At 44.1% G+C, this 21,099-nt stretch overlaps 1 protein-coding gene across 1 annotated transcript; it reads right to left on the bottom strand.

Moving 5' to 3' along the window:
* Positions 1 to 6,108: 6,108 nt before the first annotated feature.
* CD83 (CD83 molecule) lies at positions 6,109 to 20,091 on the bottom strand. Its single transcript, XM_009088777.4, has 5 exons — positions 19,935 to 20,091; positions 19,676 to 19,806; positions 9,755 to 9,971; positions 9,538 to 9,641; positions 6,109 to 7,810 (listed from the first exon to the last, which is right to left on the bottom strand). The coding sequence occupies exons 1-5, from the start codon at positions 19,975 to 19,977 to the stop codon at positions 7,652 to 7,654; spliced, it is 654 nt and encodes a 217-aa protein (XP_009087025.2). The 5' UTR covers positions 19,978 to 20,091; the 3' UTR covers positions 6,109 to 7,651.
* Positions 20,092 to 21,099: the final 1,008 nt, after the last annotated feature.

Here is a 21,099-nt window from a genome sequence, read left to right as displayed (position 1 = left end):
TGCTCTAGGGAAAAGCTCTTTATGCTCCTCAAACAGGTCTTATCAAGGGCAGAAGAAAGAAGGGAGGGAGGAATTTGTCATGCCCAAAGAGCTGTATTCTGTTTGTATCATTGACAGGCACATAACTGAGGATTACTTTGGTCCACGATGCTGCACACAAGCGTGCTTGTAGCTCCCACTCAGGAGAAATGGGCTGAAAGCTGTGCAGCCTTCACAGAAAATATTGCTGTTGCAGGGCTGTCAAGGTCACTGTCAGCCTGGGTTATCTGCTGTGTAAGTACTAGCCTCACAAATCAGGCTTAGCTAAGGGCTATAATTCATACACTCAGCATTTTGTGGATTATGTCCTTTAGCTTTCCCTCATTGCCATTTTGGATATTCATTTAGCTCCAGTGTGTGACTCCAGTGATTTCTCTTTGGGGTAATTTCCCCATGTGATGCAGTGTTTCCTTCTATATTTCTTAATCACAAGTGTACAAACCCACTTTGTGTAATTTTATATACCATGCTTATTACTATCTTTGAACACAGATAGTTCACTGTTAGATTAAACAGTAGAAAAATGCAGGCCACAAGGGGGAAAAATCAATGGAAAAGTTACAAAACTCACAAGAAATAATAACAAGAAAGTTCCTGTAATTAGGGCACCCACGGGAGAGTCAGGAAAACTCATCTCCCTCATTCTGATCTAAACTTTTGCAGGAGATTTCTGTTTTCCAGATGTCCAGCTTTTATTCATAAAAGAAAGATTATGTGTTTTCCCACCTCATGGATTTATCAACATGAACTGAATTGTTCAGTCCAAAAACTATGGTAAGAAAGTACCATCAAGAGCAGTTGAGACACAGGCTTATGCTAAATATTACAGTATTTCACACAACTGGTGACATAGATAATAAGAAGGGTGGTAGAAAATAAAACAAATCTTTTTGTCCAACAGCGCAATTATCCTGTGTAATAAAAACAGGCCTTAGATTGTGCAATACAGAAACATGTTCCCTTTAATAATGGAGTGTTAAAGTCTAAAGAATGTGTGCATGTGCTCATCTCTATGCTGGGCTAGCTGTGGCAGTACTTTTGAACCAGGTTACTTAGATCCACAGATCTATATGGCAAGGAAAGCACTCTCTTTGGAGACACTATGCTAAAAAACATGTGTATCTCATTCTGCAAGATTATCAGACAATATGTGATTTTTTAAAAAATTTTGTTCCTGCCAGTGCTGGAGTCATTGTAGTATATATACTTATATTCTTCTTTCTGATTCATAACAATTCCAGTTAAGGTTAGTTTTTGTCCTATAATGCCACAAAAGTTTCTTCACGTCCTTTACACCCCAGATGTGCAGGCACCTTCATTGCTTTAGGAAGTTGCCTGTTTCTCTGCAGTTTTGTTATTCAGTGAAGCATCTTGGCATAAGACTTCCTCTCTGCTTTACTTCTTCTAAACAATTTAACACATTTAAGTGGCCTTGAACATGATCACTTCTACAGCACAGCTGGGCCTACAGCAAATCCCCAGAATCAACCAGCCTGAAACTTCTAAGCCTGAAATTTGACTCACAGTGTTGATGCCTCAGGCCTAATCTTCTGTGCTGCAGACAGTTTGGCTCAGGAAAAAAATAATGGGCATCATCTTTTGCACAAAGTCCCATTTTTTTTCATTCTGTTCTATCTGATCTGATCCTATTTATCCTTCTTGAAGAAATAATTTCAAAAGCGTTTCAGCCTTTGCTGCTAACTAATTATCAATTTCTTTCAAGTGAATTTTCCCATCCTTCCTCTTCTCTTTGCTCCTAAAAACATGATTTAAAAATATTTTAAAAATATGAAAAGATAATGCAGAGGCATCCCAGATACTCCAGCTGGAGTCCTTATCCAGGGCCTAGCTCAAATGCCTCTACACACACACACGGAGTGTGGGGAACAAACAGAAGAACTAGAGATGTGCACACGCCTGCTTGGGGATGACAACATCGGCATCACAGGGATATGGTGGGATGGCTCCTGTGACTAGAGCTTTGGAATGGAAGGTTTCAGGCTTTTTAGCAAGGACAGGCTAGAGAGACAAGAAGGGAATGTAGCCCTGATGTCAGTGACCAGCTGGAGAGTCTGGAACTCTGCCTGGGAAAGGATGAGGAGCCGGCTGAGAGCGGGTGGGTGACGATTAAGGGGGATGGCAGGGACAGGGGATGACATAATGGGAGTCTGCTACAGGCCACCCAGTCAGGAGAACGTGCGGATGAAGCTCTCTATAGGCAGATGGGTGCCTCAACTCTCTTAATCCCTGGTCCTTGTGGGGGATTTCAACCTCCCTGATGTCTGCTGGAGGGACAACATGGCAGGGCAAAAGAAATCCCAGAGGTTCCTCAAACGTGTCAAAGCAACTTCCTTACACAAGTGACTGAGGAGCCAACAAGGAGAGGTGCCATGCTGGACCTTGTGCTCCCAACAAAGAGGAGCTGGTGCTCCAAGGAACTGTAATTGACCTCAGGATGGTGGAGATAAAGATCCTCAGGGCAGTGAGAAGGGCACACAGCAAAATCACTGCCCCAGACATAAGGAGAGCAGACCTTTGGCCTCTTCAAGAACCTGCTCCAAAGTGTCCTGGAAAGCAGAGGCGCCCAAGAATTCTGGCTGAATTTCAAGGATCACTTCCTCCAAGCTCAGGATCAATGGATTCCAGCAAGAGGGAAATCAGGAAAATTGCCAAGAGACCTTCATGGATGGACAAGGAGCTGCTGAGCAAGCTCAGAGTGAAAAACAAAGCTTTCAGGAAGGGGAAACAAGAACAGACAATCCAGGAGGAATACAGGGAAATTGTATTGCAAGTTAGGGACAAGGCCCAGTTAGAATTGGATTTGTCCAGGGATATCAAGGATAACAGAAAGGGCTTCTATAGATGTGTTGCAAGCAAAAGACAACCAGGGATAATGTGAGCTCTCTCCAGAAGGAAACAGGAGACATGGCTACCCTGGACTAAGAGAAAGCTGAGATTCTCAATGACTTCTGTGCCTCATTCTTCAACAGCAAGTGTTCCAGCCACACCACCCAAATCAAAAAAGACAGACATAGGGGCTGGGAAAATGAAGATCCTGAGCCCTCTCAGGTTGGAGGCCATCTAAGGAACTTGAATATGCACAAGTCCATGGGACTCAGTGAGAATCATCTGCAGGTCCCGAGGGAGCTGGCAAAGTTTCCACCATTTTTGAGAAATTGTGTCTGTCAAGTAAAGCCCTCAGTGACTGGAAAAAGAGATATAACTCCCATTTTAAAAAAATGTGTCAGAGTTTGACACTGGCCCAGCACCAGACACCCACAAGAGTTACTCGCTCACCCTCCCCTGTTACAGCTAGAGAGCAGAGAGGGGAAAAAGTTAACAAATGCTTAATGAGTGAGATAAGGACTGGGAGAAACAATTTAAGGGCAAAACCAGCTCAACTCACATTGCAAAGTGAATTTTATTACTAACAGGATCAGAGAAGGATAATGAGAAGTAAAATAAGCCTGTAAAACACCGTCCGTCTGTCCCCGTCCCCCCCGCCTCTCCCTCCTTCCCACCAACAGTGCAGGGAAAAAGGGCATGGGGGTTTTGGTCAGTTCATCACTGAGATTTTCTTCCACTGCTCCATAAGAGGAGTCCTTCCCCTGTGAGACTGTGGGGTCCCTCCCACAGGAGACAGCTCTCTGTGAACTTCCCCAGCCTGGGTCCACTCTCATGAGCAGCAGCCCAACCACACCTGCTGCAAACCTGAGTCCCTCCCACAGGCAGACAGCCCTCCCAAAACTGCTGCAACACGGATCTCTCTTTCAATGGGGTGCAGTCCTCCCAGGACAGGCTGCTCCAGCCTGGAAGCAGGGACTCACTCTCTCCACTGGGTCTCCCACTGGATCACAGCCTCTTCCAGGCATCCACCTGCTCTGGCATGGGCACCTCCCCACGGGCTGCAGGTGGATCTCTGCATCCCCTGTGGATCCCCATGGGCTGTAGGGGGACAGCAGCTGCTTCACCATAGTCTCACCACAGCCTGCAGAAGAATCTCTGTTCCAGTGCCTGGAGCACCTCCTGCCCTTCCTTCTCCACTGCTCTTGGTGTCTCCATGTTGTTTCCCTCACAAATTCTCACCTCCTCCTCTTCTCTAAGTAGAAGCAAAACCCATGATTTTGTTTTAATTTATTTCTTAAATACATAATCACAGAGGCATCATCAAAATCTCTCATTGGTACAATTTGGGCCAGCAGCATGTCTGTCTTCAGAGCCATCAAGGATTGGCTCTTCTGGACATGGTGGAAGCTTCCAGCTGCTTCCCACAGGAGCTATCTTGGTGTCCCCCTGCTACCAAAAACCAGGATGTGCAAAACCCATACAAAAGGGAAAGCAGAACACCCAGGGAACTACAGACCTGTCAGTCTTACCTCTGTGCCAGGCAAGATCATGGAGCAGATTCTCCTGGAAAATATGCTAAGGCACATGGAAAACAAAGAGGTGATTGATAACAGCCAGCATGGCTTTACAAAGGGGAAGTTGTGCCTGACAAATTTGGTGACGTTCTGTCACCCATTGGGCTACAGTGTTGGTGGACAAGCTCAGAGCAACTGGCATTGTCTACCCCAATTTAGGGAAAGCTTTTGACACTGTCCCACACAACATCCTCATTTCCCAATTGGAGAGGCGTGGATTTGATGGATGGACACACACAAAGAGTTGTGGCCAGCTGTTCATTGTCCAGTGACAAGTGGTGTCCCTCAGGGGTCAGTACGGGGCCGATGAGGTTCAACATCCTTGTTGGTGTCATGGCCAGTGGAATAGAGCATGAACCTTCAGGAAGTTTGCTGACAACACCAAGCAGTGTGGTGTGTTAGACATGCTGGAGGGAAGGGATGCCATCCAGAGGGACATGGACAACAGGCTTGAGAGGTGGGCCTGTGCAAACCTCATGAAGTTCAGCAAAGCAAAGAGCAAGGCTCTGCACCCGGATCGTGGCAGTCTCAGACACACCCCCAGGATGGGCAGAGAAGTGACTGAAAGCAGCCCTGCAGGGGAGACGTGAGGGTGATACTTAAAAAACTCACATGAGAGCAGTGTGTGCTCACAGCCCAGACACCCAATGTAATCCTGGGCTGCATCCAAAGGAGAGGGGCCAGCAGGGTGAGGGAGGGGATTCTGCCCCTCCACTCTGCTGAGACCCCACCTGGATCCACCTGGAGTGCTGGATCCAGCTATGGGGTCCCAAGAAGGACATGGAACCACTGGACTAAGTCCAGAGGAGAGCCACAAAGTTGACAAGAGGACTGGAGCTCCTCTCCTACAAAGACAGGCTAAGAAAATTAAGGGTGTTCAGCCTGGAGAAGAGAAGGTTTTGTGGACACCTCATAGCAACCCTCCAGTATCCAAGGGGGGCCTTCAGGGAAGCCAAAGAGGGACTTCTTTATCAGGAGCTGCAGGGTAGGTCTAACGGGTACAAATTGAAAGAGGGGAGATTTAGGCTAGAGATTAGGAAGAAATATTTTGAAGGTGGTGAGACCCTGGAACAGGTTGCCCAGGGAGGTTGTGGATGCCCCATCCCTGGCAGTGTTCAAAGCCTTGGGTAACCTGGTGTAGTGGGAGATGTCCCTGCCCATGGCAGGGGGGCTGGGACTGGGTGATCTTTAACCCCTTAGCATTCTATGATAATAAACCCCAACAAACTATGACTGTCGGGGATTAAGCCTTTCTGACCAAATGGAGAAACACATTCGCCTTCATTTCATCTTTTTTGCCTCCTAAACAAACAGGTCACCCAGGATGGTGGGCCCTGTTCAAAAGTAACTGTGGGCAGACTGAAACACCTTTGTGTCTTCCCTAATGACTTGCCTTTGGTAGGGAACGGGTGTTTTATAATGTACTTTGGACAGAAAGTAAAATTTTGATGAAAATTTAAATGTTGCTACATCCTTAGAAGTGCATAAAATTATCCATTTCTCAATCAGTTATACACACATAAATGGTTTTTTCCTGCAGAAGAGCCTGAATCACATCTCTCTTGATGTAATTATGCTAGCTGTAAAATAAAATGCTATTGATACAGAGTTTTTCCAGGTTCATTTACCAAATGTAGTGCACAAATGGTAGGTTGTCTCTGAATTTTTATTTCAAGTATCCTAAACACATTTAAATGTAAAAATTACAGGGGAAAAAAAAAAGCAATGTGGAATTCTTTTACTGTGTTCTAGGCAATTTGCATATCCCTTGTGACTAAGTCATTCTGGTCAGGAGCCTCTTGGACTCCAGCAATGCAGACATCTACCTTGCTCCCAGAGCCAGTGCTGAGTGATGTACAGCTTTCTTCCCATCAACACTTCAAAATTAGTCAAGAGATTACAGAAAGATCTTTTTGTCTACCTGGACAGTCTGGAATTCCAAACTGCATTACAAATTCTAATGTTGCTGGTCAGTTCTTGAAGTATTTTTTCAAGACTGTGCTCCTCAGGGTATGCAAGTTCTGATGTTTGGGCTCAAATTCTGACATTATGGCATAAGCAACCAACAGCCACTTTAGAGTTCTCTTCCTTCACCTTCTGCACTAGCAATCCAGTAGAGGAAGGTTCCTTGGATTCAGAGCCCAGGATCACTTGTAGTTTGGTCCAAAAGAACAAATCTTCTCTCTCCTTCATGGTGTGTCTGAGCTCAGCTTTTCTCAAGTCCTTTTTTCGCATACATACACTGCCAACACCAAAAGCTCCCATGTCCCATCTTCCATTCCTGTATCTCATAGCTAACTTAGTATATCCCAAAGACATGGTTGGTTGATTTCTTCCAAGCCATGGCTTTGGTCCTCCCTTGTGTAACTTGACTGAAGTAAGTGTTGCATGTGTTTGGCTCCATGTTTTGTAAACCACACAATAAGTCATCTTTACGTGTCCCTAATATCACAGTCTTTTTCGTTCTTACTTGAGATTAACAGTCTCATTGAAGCTTCCTACAGATTAATCTGGAAAATATGTCCCTATTTGTCCTGCTGGGATAAAAAGTTCATTCAATCCAGAAAGATTTTGAGAAAATCTTCTTCCTTCTCAGCCTGTGTGTCACTCTAAGATTTAAGAGTATATGTTGCTTTGATCCTTCCAGTGCAAGGGCATGAAGTTACCTATTCAGCCTACTTGAACATCACATGATGGATTACATGTCATTTGCAGTTAAGGAACTCCATCCAGGATCAGGCTCAGATCAGAGACAGCCCTGCACACGTTTCTGTCCATACCACAGCACCTACTGTGTTTGCTTCAGAAAGGTGGGAGGTATCAGTCCAGCAAAGAGCTTCATCTGCTGGCTTTGCACAGCCATGGCTTCCCTACAACTCAGTCTTCATGTGAGAAGCATATTCTTGCTCAGAAAAGGAGGGCTTCACAGCAGAGTGAAACAGAGTTGATACCAGCCTCACAACATCATTGTGACATGTTGTGTAGCTGTGAAGGTATTTCTTAGCTGACTAACTCTCAAAAGCTACTGTGTGCTTGTCCAAGGCTTGTCCAGCACAAGCAGATCACTGACAAGGTCCCTGTACTTTCAGGCTGTTCTGAAGTGACCATATATTATCCTTTATTTCCTCTCCATACCACTCAGCCATCCAGCTTGTGTTCACTGATGAGTCCACAGTGCCATCAACATCAGCTTAGACAGAACTTGAAGTAAGCTCGTTTTTGCAAGTGCTGTCGCTGTTTAAATGCTGGAAAGTTGTTATTTCATGTACATTGATGAGGGTAAGCATTTGCTTCATATCTGGTCTGGTTTTTTGGTAATTGGGAGACATACTCTCTTTTCTTAGACATGTCTAAAAGAGAAAACACAAAGGAAAGCTTAAAACTGAGAATTCCTATGAAATACAATTTAAAAAAAATACTTTTGAAGTTTTCTTTTTTCTCTTTGCTAACCCTAGCTTGTTACACCTTTCCCATTTGTTTGTCACTGGAAGAACCCAGTACCAATAAAAGCTGCCGTTTCTTGCTAAATCAATTAACTTTATAGGACAAAAGCCTCAGTCAAAAAAGAAAATTTATATTTGATTCACATTTTCATCTCAAAAGGCCTTGCATCAAGCTATTGCAAGTGTTCTTCCCCCTGCCTTCAATGCAAGCCAGTGCCTGAAATATTTTCATCAAATTGTCAAAGTAAAGCCCCAGTCCTGCCAACCAGTTCTGAAGTGAATGTTGCTGTTGAGTTTAGTGGAGATAAGGCACAATCTTCACTAAAAAAGAGGACAAAGCAACCTGTAAGAACTTAACAGGCATTCTAAATTATGAACGTCACTTGTGAGATCAGGTCGATATTAAACTTTGATGAAAGCTAGTTTGATATCTGAGACGGGGCCTCACCCAAAAGTAAGATACACGTAATTCCACCAGAGCAATTATCTTCACTACACAGCTCTGCTTTTTATAACTGCACCACTAAAACTGGGACTTTTTTTTTTTTTGTAAGGGGAGGAGAGATTTCTGTAGAGATCTGAAATTCTTTCAGGACATTGAGAAGAACGTGGGGCATCTGTCTCTTCTGAGTGATATCCTTGCTTTCATGCTTCCATCCTAACAAATTCCTACAAGATTTATCTCATCAAATTTTCGTCTGAATGGCACAAATTACTGACAGAATTGTCAATCTAAAAAAGAGACAGGCACAAATTTAATTGCTCCCTGAAGATACATGGAAAGCTACATTTAGTACAGCTAATTAGATACACTCTGATCAACAGTTATGATTCATCTGCTGAGGAGCAAAACAAGGAGGCAAGTATGAAACAGGCAGCAAAAGTCAAATCTGACCTCCCAAAATGCTGGGGCTGGTTCTGGTTTCGTTTTTATTACAAATGCAGCCAGTGATGCACGGTACTGGTACCCAAGATTCTAGCTACCTCTGAGCCAGGTGACTTCCCTGCCACTGCAGCAAAAGCATTGTTTTTCTTCTGTGGAGTGAGCTTTTCAAGTACCTCCTCTCCCTTCCTTTTCCAGAACTACCATCCAGCAGTAAAGGTATGGATAAACTTCCCAGTGAGATTTTTCTCCGTGTATTTTTAAATGTCTGTTCAACAAGAAAGACATGACTTCAGAAAAATGCTCATCTGAAATGGGGTTGACACCAATTTACCAGTGTGAAAACTGAGGCAAAAAGCAGGTGGACTTGGACACGTCCATCATGCCACCACAAAAAGTAATTCCACAGGTGGGGAAGGGCTCCCAGGGGTCTGTGCCTCCATCTTGGACAAATGCTGCTCCTAGGTACCAAATCAGAAGACCTGTTGCCATGCCCTTAAACTGATAAGTAGTTTACCGGAAGCAGAAATGAGCAGTGAGAGTGCAGGAAAATAACTGATAGTTTGAGTTAGATCAGAGTTAGATCAGTGCACAGTTCGGTCTCCTTGGAACTCCATCCTGAGTTTAATCATAAATTAAGTATGGACACCAACTTCAGACCAGCTGTGCTTAAGCAGTGCTAGCAGAGAAAATGAGCGGGGGTATTTTGGTTGGTATTGTTGCTTTGCTTATGAGAAAGAGAATTACTTACACAAGTAAAGAAGATGAGCAGCAAGTAAAAAATCCCAAGGCAAGTCAGCATGAAGAGCTCGCCTTTGTATTTTTTTAGTTTGTCCTCTTCTATTCCAGGGCAACCTAAAATGTAAAGCACAGCGCTACATTGCTCTGGTGTTTGTACGTTGTTTTAAAACTGCTACCTTCCTGACACGCCACGTGGAGCATGGGACAGTCAAAGCTCTGCACTGTACCTGTCACTTTTAGCGTGACTGTGCTGCTCAGATTGCGCTCTCCGTTCTGCTCCCCCAAAGCGCACTTGTACGTCCCGCTGTTTCGGCCGGTTGCGTTTTTGATCCTCAGCGAAAAGGAGGTGTCATTGGAGAGCTCCAAGGACCCCCCAGCTTCTCGTGGAAAATGAGATTCCATATCAAGGACTTCCCATGCTATTTCTTCGCTGTCTCCAGCCATCTGGAAAACAAATATATTTCTCTGCTTGGGCAACAGTGTCATCCTCAGTTTTAGGGTAAAGAAAATTTTAAAGCCAGCTTACGGCTGAAAATGCAGAGCCTGAAGAGAGGCAGGAGGGAGCACAAGCACAAATCCATTTAATATATTCATACTTGCAATCCAAAAGTATATGAGGTTTTGATTAAATGGACTCTATAAATAGGAATTTCGGAACTATTCTGTAATAACTTCTTAAGCTGCCTCACCTGGAGAGCAACATGACAGAAGGCAGAGGTAGAGTCTGCTCTCAGTGGGCCTGTGCAGAGGCCCCAGAAAAGTTCAGACCAAGAGACACAGTCCATGGGGATGGAGTAGAGGCAGCAGGAGGCAGCCCTACCCAGGTGCTTAGTGGTGGCCCTGGGGACCAGAGGTGCCCAGGAGAGCATGGCAGCGGGCAGGGAAGCTCCACTGCTGCCTGTGCATGCCCTGCCAGCACACCTTCTGCCATGCAGTGGTGACAATTAAACCTGCTACCTCAGCAAGTGTGCCACTGCACAAGGGCTCATGCACAGGCTGGCATCCTCCCAGTGGCTCCGCAGCCCAGAGTTCCCTGTGGGAATGCAGCCCTGGAAACAGCACGTTCCTGTGCCAGTTTCTGTGTGGCTGACCCCTGAAACCATGCTGCCTCTCTGGAGGAATGGAGGTTTCCCCTCACCCTGCTTCCCTCCCTTCCTCTCATGACTGGAACCAAAGAACAAAAAATTGCTTTGAGTCCTTCAGATTCAGTGGTGTGAAGGTCACAAGCAGGTTCTGGTGCACTTGGGGAGCATTTGTGTGTTGAATTTCTTAATTGTAACCAGAACAGCTACATTCCTTGGCGTTGCTGAGAGGCTGCTGGAGGAATGAAGTGTATTCCCAGAACAGTTCGTACTGCAGGGCGATAGGATGCACTGAAAATGACAACTGGCTGGGAACCACAAAGAAGAGAGAAATCACTAAGTTGATTTGAAAGATGGAAGAAGGGTTTGAATTAGCCTGTGTCCATTCTTATTCATCCAAGTTGCTCCCTGGGATTCGAGGCAGCATGCCCTCCATAAAGATTTCCCAAGTAATGAATTCAATCTTTCTGTGGACCAGCAGAGCCAGAGCCAGCTCATAAGTCCAAAGCTCAGCATTTCAGCCAAAGGTATAACTAATGTAAGCCAAGGCTTTTTATTATTATTATTTTATTTTAATAGACACATTTTTGGGTCATATGTTGGTGCTTACTTTCTATCAGCATAGCTACTGCATCAGGGTATAACAGTTACACTGTAAGTTATTAAAATTAACACAACTTTCTCATACTGAGGCTAGGAGTATCTGGTTTCCCTTTCATGTGTTTGCAGGAGGAAAGCACACTCGAGAGTCTGGAGAGAAGTAAGGGTCTGGTACTCCCTTCAACATTGCTATTTTTGTAGCCTAAAATGGTGTAAAACAAACTGCAAATTGGGGAACTTTTCAGGAACTGAGGAATGAGACTGAGGCACAAAATTTCCTTAATTGTAAAGATTCTTTCTCAGAAAGGTTTTGGGGTTTTCAGTGCATCAACTGAAACACAGAGCAGTAATTTCCTGGGGCTTTCCACACTTTACCCAGAAAGAGGGAAGAATCTTCGCCTTAATCCCCCAGTAAATTTACCCCAGCTTCTCTTTCTAACTACATTCCTCCCCAAGCAGCTACAAGACAAGCAGTATGTATGGTGGTTTTCAGACCCCGGGGACTTCACTGTGCTACAGAGATTTAGGTATTTTCAGGCCTTGCACATTGTCAGAGATGTGGCCAGAGGAATTCCAATACCCAGGCTGGGCTCAGCTCTGGTTACAACTAGGTCAATAGCAGCTAAGTGGATATAGTTGACCTCCCTCAGATCTAATTTTTGCCACTCTCCCTTCCCTTACCATCCCCTTCCTCAGTGAAATTTAAAACTGCCCACAGGGCAATAAAAGGAACCAGCCTGGCTGCCCTTTGCATTGCCCTAAATTGCAGATAGGAGGTCTGAGCTACACACAAAAAATTAGAATTGTTTAGGGATTTTTGGATTTGTTTTTTCCTTTCATTTACTGGCAGCATAAATAATTGGTGTCCTGGGTGGTAAATGGTGGTGTGATTCTTGTGGCTGAGATCTGGGAATGAGAAAACACTTTGATCCTTCTTGTATGCAATTGCAATCACCACTGCTCCTAAAAGGGAGAACTCAATTAAGTCCATGCATCCCATGCCTGACCGTGCACTATTCCAAGTGAGATTTTGGGTAAATGATTGAACTTCCCTATTTCATGGGAACAGTGAGGGATAGGATTGATTATTGCCTCCAAAGCAATAAGATGCTTGGCTGCTGTTGCAAGCACCATGATGGTGACCCTGCAGACGAGACTGTCGGAATTTTGCCTCAGACATGCTCTGTGTAAGGCAAAGCAGCGACAAGAAACTGCACTAAGGACATGCTTTTCCCCAAAACCAGAAGAAAAAGTTACTTTGTGGCCTAATCTGGCTCCCTCACTTGCCGTGAAACCACTGGTGACCCAGATGGGGGTTGTGAACCTTGAGTTTGGGGAGGTGGAGGAGGAAGGGGTCAAGTGTGGGTTTAATTCGGGGTTTGCTTGCCTTTCTTCCTCCATTAAATCTCCTCTTCACTGAAGGGCAAGGGCAGGCGAGGCAGTCTGCAGGCGTGCTGCGTGCCCAGCAGCATCCCAACATTTTTTAGGCTGCAGAGACATCTGGTGGCATTTTTCCAGCCTCTGCAGGCAGTGCATCCACCCTTCCTCAGAGGTCACAGCAACCTTTTCCCTGATGCCTGAACCAAGCCTTTTTCCACAGCAATCTTATCTCCTGTTATCTTATTAGGAAAAAAACAAACAAACAAACAAAAAACCGAAACACCCCCCCCCTTTTAAAATTCTCTACATAGGGAGAAAACATCTGAGCAAATTTTCAGAGTGCATCTTCATATCCCAGCTGTATAAAAGGAAGTCCATGAGATGTTCAGTAAGGTCATCATTCTGCCTCTTGCTCTATTCAAGATAACCTCTTTCCCACCCTGAACCTAATTAAAATTACAAAAATGCCACTTTGCTTGCCACCTCCTGTGAATTACTTGGCAGACTCTCTCACTGGACAGGTCATTTTGCAGCTCAAGCTTCTATGATAAACCAGCTCTAATTCACGCCAAGCGTCCTCCAGGTGATAACTCAGCCCAAGGTAAATGCTGGGGGTTTTACCTAATTAATTCCACACAAGCTTGGCTGGATCAAAGCAAGCACTGCCAGAGACAGCAACCCACCTGTGTAGGGACCATCTTCTTCTTTAATCAGTGAAAAAAAATCTTTTCTTCTCACGTTTCATTTGTGTTTCATGTCCCTTACACCTCTCTGCTGAGCAAACTGCAGCATGCCAGCTTCCCCTGCTTCCCCACCTCCAAATGGAGGAGAAAAGGAGCATATTCCTACTCCCATGTTTGCTGCTAATGACTTGACCAAAATTCAAAAGGCAAATGATGACTTGTGTGGGAACAGGTAGAAAATTCTACTAAATCTATTTTCTTAAAAAGGGCCTTGTTAGCATGCAATCTGCTGGGGGTTAATTCCTCCAGAATTTTGCTGGGGAACGGGGACTTCCTGGCAAAATAATTCTGCCTATCTGCATAAAACTAGCCATTAAAAAAATGAAAAAAAAAGAAAAAATGTGAGTTTATTCTTAATGTCATATATACACAGTCCTTCAGCAATGTCTGTGGCAGACTTTCAGAGATCACCTGGCAGAATATCTTCAGCAGAGCCTGAAGTGAGGTTCAGGCTTCACCTCTGTCCAGTCCCTGCTGAGACACACCCTGGAGTGATGGGCTCCGTGCTGGGCTCCCAGGGCAAGACAGATCTGAGGGAGTCACTGAAGGGGCACAAAGAGGGATAATATCTTGGAGAACCTGACATGAGCAGAAGGTGGAAGAGATAGTTCAGCCTGGAAGAGACCAGGTTCAGGATCATCTTATCACTATTGATTCATCCTGATTAACAGAAGGATAGAGAAACCGAAGGTGGATTCTTCTCAGTGGCCTTCGGAGGCAAGAAAAGAGGTAATGGGCACGAGCTGAAATTCAGGAAATTTCACTTAAGCAATAGAAAACCCCTTTTTTACTGTAGGGGTGGTTGAACACTGGAATGGGCTGCCCAGAGAGGGTGTGGAATTTCCACCCTTTGAGATATTCAGGACAAAAATGGACACAGCCTTGAGGAGACAGCTCTAGTTGTCAGTTTTTAGAGAATTTAATTGAAAATTATTCTAGTTCCCAAAATCTTGGAAACACGTGATCTAAAGAGGCTGTGATTTGCCCACAGATGTTTTCTAGTCAGTTGACTGACTCCTATTAAGTTTCTCCTAGCCTGGAGCTTTTTGGTAAAAACAGTGGATATTAAAATGGGATATGTTTGATTGAAAGTAGAACTGAGCTGATATATTTCTGTTCTCTGAATGTGTAAATAATGAGAAATAGGTAGAATAATTAGGCCCTCAGAATTTAAGTGCTCTTCAGCAAATGTTTCTTTTTCAGAGAACTAAAAACAAGGTGGAGGAAGGAGGAGGAACATTTTGCTCAGTTCTAGCTGGCTAGGTTTTAGCTATTGTTTTGAAAACTGCTTCAGCATTACATGGCAGTACCCTAAAAATGGCAATTCACCCATGCTGTAGTGCTTGCAGCCAACTAATCAATTAATATTTAATTTCACCATGAACATGTACAAGTGAGCAGTTCTGACACTAACTAGTGTTCTCTGCCCTCATTAAATAACTTTCCTCATCAAACTTTTCCCACACTAAAGTGGTACACTGTCTTCCAGGTAAATCAAAGTGCCAATATAAACCACTTTTTCCATAAAAGAAAATTTTTATTTCAGCAAAAATTTTTGAGGTCCAAAACTGATGTCAGTTTAAAGGTGGAACATATTAACATCAGGTTATTTTCTAGTGAGGGTGAGATAATTGTAAAAATGGTTTTGTTTAAAATCATACCAGGCATAATGGCCAAGTTGAAATTTCTGACTGTTAAAAAGAGCTAAAAATCTACATAAGGCCAGAAGGAATTTATTTTCTGAAGCAAAATATATAGAATTCTGCCAATGCCCAATAGCCAACATATAATGAAACACAACTGAGCTGAAACTGCTTAATAGGTGCATTTTTCAGCACAAAAAAATGCTTCCACATTTGATTAGTGCTAATGGTGCATCCATATGGTTCCTATACAGTGTCATGTAGAGATACCAAAGTTAAATATGAAAATAACAGACATAAATTGTGGGCACATGTGAGTGAACTCTGGGTGTGCTGCAAAAAAAGGGGGCGGTGTGGAGGGGAGCAGGGGGAGATGAGGAAAGAAAATCCAAAACCCAACCCCAAAACAACAGTGAAGGAACTATGTGTGACACATGAGCCAGCTGGAAAAGCCCTTTGACTCACTCACACAGACTAAACAACTAAACTATTGTTTAGTTGATCTGGCTTGGCTTGAGTTGTTTTTTTTTTTTGTTTTTTTTTTTTTTTTTTTTTTTTAGCTAAGGGCATCCAGCCTTAGCTCATGTCAGACAAAAGAATTGTTTTGGTCATGAAATCATTTCCACTGGCCCCTTCCTGACTAAATCATTAATGTGATGAAGCTACTTGGGGATGAATAGATGTCTGAGAAGCATTGGACTGCATTTCTTTGCGTAGGTTAGAAATTCAGCTGAAGTAATACAGCAAATATTTACCTATGCTAATATATCACAGCTATGCACTTTTAGCAAAAGTAGTTTCCTTTGAAGGAAGGTGCAGTCAATATTATATGTCTAAACTGTTTATTCTTATTTTGTAATATGACTTCCCTCTCTTATTCTGCCACAATTTTTTGTTTTTCAAGGAAGTGCTATAAAGTTAAGAGATTTCTCTCCACTGAAGCACAGCTTTCTTTCCTCTTCCTCAAGATTTATTTTCGATTAAGACTCTTCTGGCTTTCACATGAAGAAAATAGTGTAATATCTACTGGGACTTCATTTGTGTGTGTTTAGACTTGATTTTCAAACTGGATATAAAGTGATAATTATGAGGTTCTATGAAGTGGCTCTCATTTTCAATGTACTTCACAAAGAGAAACTGTTCAGTTTTCAACAGCCCTACGAGGCAGAAAGGTAAGTTTCCTTACTCAGACTCTTGTCTAGTAGGTGGGCTGTAGAGAGCCAAACCAACATTTCCATAGACAATTCCCAGTGCCTAGGTGCTTAAGCAAAAAAGATCTAGTTTTCAGTTCTCAGCTGGCAAGCTTCCATGCTGTTCATATATGGGTTTATGGCATGCAGGCTGCCCAGCATTCCTAAAAACGTACCACACTTTAAGACTGTCCTAACTATGAATTCTTTTCCATGGCCTCATATTGAATGGAAGGAGAGCTGCACCAGGCTGGAAGAGGACTTGGTGCTCTACCTTCTCCCCAGTGTGTTCAGCCAGCCTACTTCAAGTAAAAATCATTTTGTCTGAGCTGACTGACTGTGGTCCTGATTCTGCACAGATCAACTTACACAGGTGACTTCCTGCATCAGGTCAAACACATCCATGCCATTTTTTCTTTTGCAGTATGAGACATTAGCAAAAGCAAAGGAATTGAATGCAAGCCTTTTTCTACACCCAGTTGGATTTTGACACCAGAATATTAACTCCATTATGAAATTATTTCTCTATACAGCAAATACTTTTAAATTACAACTTTTTCTTTAGCAAATTGTAACAAACTGGCCCTTTATTTGGTCTGAGCACACAGAAGTGCACGTGGGAGGGAGTGGTTTGCTCACAGAACATTCACCCTGTGCAAACAGCTGCACAAGCAGCCCCATAACATTGCCACCATCATTTTTTTTAAAGCAGCAGAAGCAAAGGTTAATTGCTTGCATTTACTTCACAGTTCAAAGTGACCTCATACAAAAGTTTTCACCTAACAGCTGCTTGAACTTTACAGCCTGAAATTTCATACAATTTGTTGGAATTACCTTTTAATTAGTCCTTTGGGGTTATATGTGGTGTTTATTGATTAATCCTTCAGTAGTTGTTTTTAAATAACAGAGTAATTACCTGTTAGGCTAGCCCAGTCACACTCCACCATCTCCTCACCCTCCTTTGCAGTGTTGAGTGGGGACAGCAGCACAGAGCCAAAGTGTAGAGAGGGGAGGAGAAAGATCTTCAAGCTGCTGCCTATTCAGCTAGCCCCATGAGCAGAGGTATTGCTTGTCCAGCACAACACACTGAGCCCAGATTGCTTTTCCCCATCGAGAGTCAGGCTTGTTAGATTTGGTGCTCTGCTTTTCCTAACATGGCTGCAACTGTGGCTTGGGCTGGTGTCACCGCCTGCCTGTCCCCACTTCCCACCTCTCTCGTGGGACAAGCAAAGAGAAGGCTGCCCTACACAGATGCTTGGTGCCATCAGCCCCTGAGGACTGTGGCAAGAGCTGACAATAGCTAGAGTTTTGCTACTTTTTGTGTCAGCAGAGAAAATAAGTGTGAGGTTCTGTCCTGCTGGACGCTGGAAAACCAGTCTATTCCAGAGCAAAGCAGTTGAAGCAGGAGGATCAAGGAGACCATGGAGGGAGTGAGGGTTATAGGGACAGGGCAGAGGATGTGCAGTGGCAGTCTAGACTGTGACAGCGTGACTGCTGCAAGGGGAAGCAGCACCAGAGAGGGCCCCCACTAAAGGCATCATCAAATACCACCCTGCTGTGCATGTGCAGTCATTCTGTGCCCAGGTGGAACAACAAAGAGCTACGAGGCAACACAGAATTGGGTTTACAGGCTTTCCTTAAACTTCTTCATCAGGGAATAGCTTTTGGCTGCTGTTTGCTGTTTGGCCCTCCCAGCTCCCACTGAACTTGGAGAGGCACACGCTTCTGGAGTATCCCCACACTTCAGCCTGGTTTTGTTTTTGTCAACTTCCAACACTGCTGTGGGGGAGTCTATTCTGGGGTCCAGTCAGCCTCTCTCTGTTTATTCCTCCTGACCCCCTACCACTTCTCCTCAACTCCTCCAGGTCCACCAGACAGCATGGTTTGCCTTCCATGAGATTTCTGCCCTTCCCAGACACTGGGAGAAAGGGAGCCTTCAATAATTAGCACCTATCTGGATGGAAAATATAGATCCTTATCCAGTTTTTGAGGCAGAAAACAAACAAACAAAAAACCAAAACAAACAAACAAACAAAAAAAGTTGACTCATATTCCAAATCCCATAGTAAAATTCAACCAAAAGCATTATTCTCTCCTCTCTTTTTACCACCTGTGCTTTGTTCAACAGTTTGGAAAATGATGCTGCACTTGGTGGGTGGTTGGCAGTCAGATGTTCACAACAGCTCTTGTAAGGTGCAGTTGTCATCTGGTCTGTAGGCAGATGCTCACTGTTGTACCAGCAATGAAAATCAGATGCATGGCAAGTTTCAAGCTCAGAAGCCGTATCTAATGGCAAACACTGTTGGTTTGCTGTAGGAAATGAGTTTAAACTGTATCTGACCAAACTGCTGAGAAGCCAAGGCTGTGGCTTTAGGTTCCAGCAGAGATAAATTAACCGTTTTCAACACCCATAAATAAAGGTTCTTTCCTCTTCCCTTCCATTGCTCTACCATCACACGGGAAAGTAATTCAACTCTGTAACCCCCAAAATCTTTATTCACAGTTTGATCTTCCACTATTATAACAATCAACAGAGCTTTGACTTAACAGGTAACCAGAGGACCACCAGGAGTGGCCCATGATAAGCAGCAGGAGTGTATGGCTGGGAGTGGGGAATGGAGGAGAACAAAACCCAGGATAAGCAGCAGGAGTGTATGGCTGGGAGTGGGGAATGGAGGAGAACAAAACCTTCCCTTTTTTCCCCATTAATTTGGCTTACACCATAAGCTGAAGCTCTGCACTGAGGTGCAAATTTATGGTGTCACCTCTTCCACCACTCTTCCACCACTGGGCAGTTCTACCTCTCCTAGAAATTTCATCTTGGTAATGTTGAGGGGGACTTTTCTACCCATTAGCTGATTGATTCCTGTAACCCCTCCTGTACAAAGGTGGTCAGCAGGGCTCTCCTGCTCTGGAGAGAGAAACTCTGAGTCAGAGCAGTCAAGATGCGATTTTTACTTCATGACTGCAAAGAGATAACTCAGAATTTCTAGCTCTCCATCTGCCTTCTGCTCACACTCTGCCCTTATGCCCATCCCACTAGACAAATCTTCCTAAAGAATAGCAAGTACTTTTTCAGTTCTTCTATTTCAAAGAAAAAATCATCTCCTGTTTTCAGGGGATTAAACAAGAGCAACATCATCGATGTTGCAAGGCTTAAGTACCACTTTTTTGCTTTGAAGAAAATCCTGGAAGACTCCTCTTTGGAGTAGTATTTGGCAGGTTGTGCATGGGGCATCACCTGAATTTTTATCCACAGAAGTCAGCAATAATTAGATAGAAAAGCAGGCCAAGAGCAATTCAGGGAGTAATGCTCAAATGGGCCATATCTCCAATGACAGAGAAAAGGCCCATTCCCCATGGTCAGCTCAAAGGTTTGCAGGGCTGCCTTCTCTCTGCTGCACTCATGGGAGGATTCCTCTGCAGAAAACAACTCATTTTGTACAAAACAAGCCAGTATCAGGTAGGAAAGCAAAGCAGACTGCTCAAGTAACTTGGATTTTTTCTTACTTTATACCAAGACACTGTCTGGTAGGAGATTGAGGAGTCCTGAAGAGCTTTACAGGGCAGCACCACGTCCTCAGCACACCTCACAGCAACATCTGGGATCATCACAGAAGTCCCACGGATCAAGCACCAAACTGCAAAGCACAGGAACACATCACCTTTAAAAGAGATTGCTTACACAGTCCTTCCTGCCTTCCCAAAACATATCCCCACAAAACAAACATAAAAGACCAGAAGGAAAATTGCAGGGCTGCCCACTTACCATTGCACAGGACGATGAGCAGAGCACAGACTCCCAAAGACATGGCTTTTCCTGCTTCAGATGACAGAGCAGCAGCAGCGTGCCTCTCTGCAGGATGGACTGTGCGAGCAGAGTGAAGCTGGGACTGCTTCTAGAGGGATATTTCTGAAGGCAGACTGGGGAATCCCCCAGACTTATCTAGAGGATTTCGTCATAGGGAAAATCCCTGCATGTATGAAGCAAGGCTCCTCCCCTTAAATCCGTGAGGTCACTCCCATTTCTGGAAGCCCTTGCAGTGGTAGCAGCTCATCTCCCTTTTTTCACCTTTTCTTTCTCCCCCTCTGTACTGATCTGAGCAGAGTGAGGTTTGACCGAGGGGTGCTGTGGGTTGGTGTGAAGGCCATCAAAACCAGCACTCAATGAGCCTCTCTTGAGTGACAAAATGTCAGGGGAAAGGGCTTGCCAGCTGAAAATCCCCTCTCAGCCCTCTCTCTGCAGCTCTGACAGCAACAGTGCCTGTGCAAAGGTTGGCCTTATCATGTGACGTTTCTGAAACCACATTTAAGACCACAGAAACACTTTGACTTGGGGCTAAGGGCAAAACAGGACTTATCAGCGTGGTTGAGCCAAACAAACTGTATTTCAGTAGAGTTACACATTTAACTCTGCATGTACACATGAGGTAGAACATTATCTCTTCTTAGCATATTTTGTTATTTTCAAGACAAAAAAAAAAAAAAGGCATCTGGGGTGACATAACTTTACAAATTACATGCTGGAAAATTTCATCGTGGAAAAAGTCAAGGCAGCTCCCAGAAGAGGAACCATTTGGACATCCCCTCTAGATATCTGGAGGGGGGAGGGGAAATCCTTTCCCTGTGATCTGTGAGAGCTGTTTACCCCTTGAGAATTCTTGAGGAAGTCCAAGGTCGATTACAGAAGCATTTACGAATCCTGAAACTGAAAGTTGCTGATGTTATTTTTGGAAAACTCTTGTGGCTGCTGTCTTTAGGCTACTGAGATCATGATGGAGAGGAGCTATTTAGGAGAGGGGGGTGTTAAGATTTGATGGGTGGAGAATGTATGGTCAGCCCCTTTTGAAAACCAGGGTTCTGGAAGCCACTCCAGTCTGGCCATCCTAAATCCAAATCACCTCTAGAAAACTTTGTGAGAAGAAGTCAGTTTG

This window comes from Serinus canaria, chromosome 2 (genome assembly GCF_022539315.1).
Source record: "Serinus canaria isolate serCan28SL12 chromosome 2, serCan2020, whole genome shotgun sequence".
Lineage (NCBI taxonomy): Eukaryota > Metazoa > Chordata > Aves > Passeriformes > Fringillidae > Serinus > Serinus canaria.
Note: the sequence above shows the minus strand (reverse complement) of the source record. Positions and strands in the feature narration are given on the sequence as shown.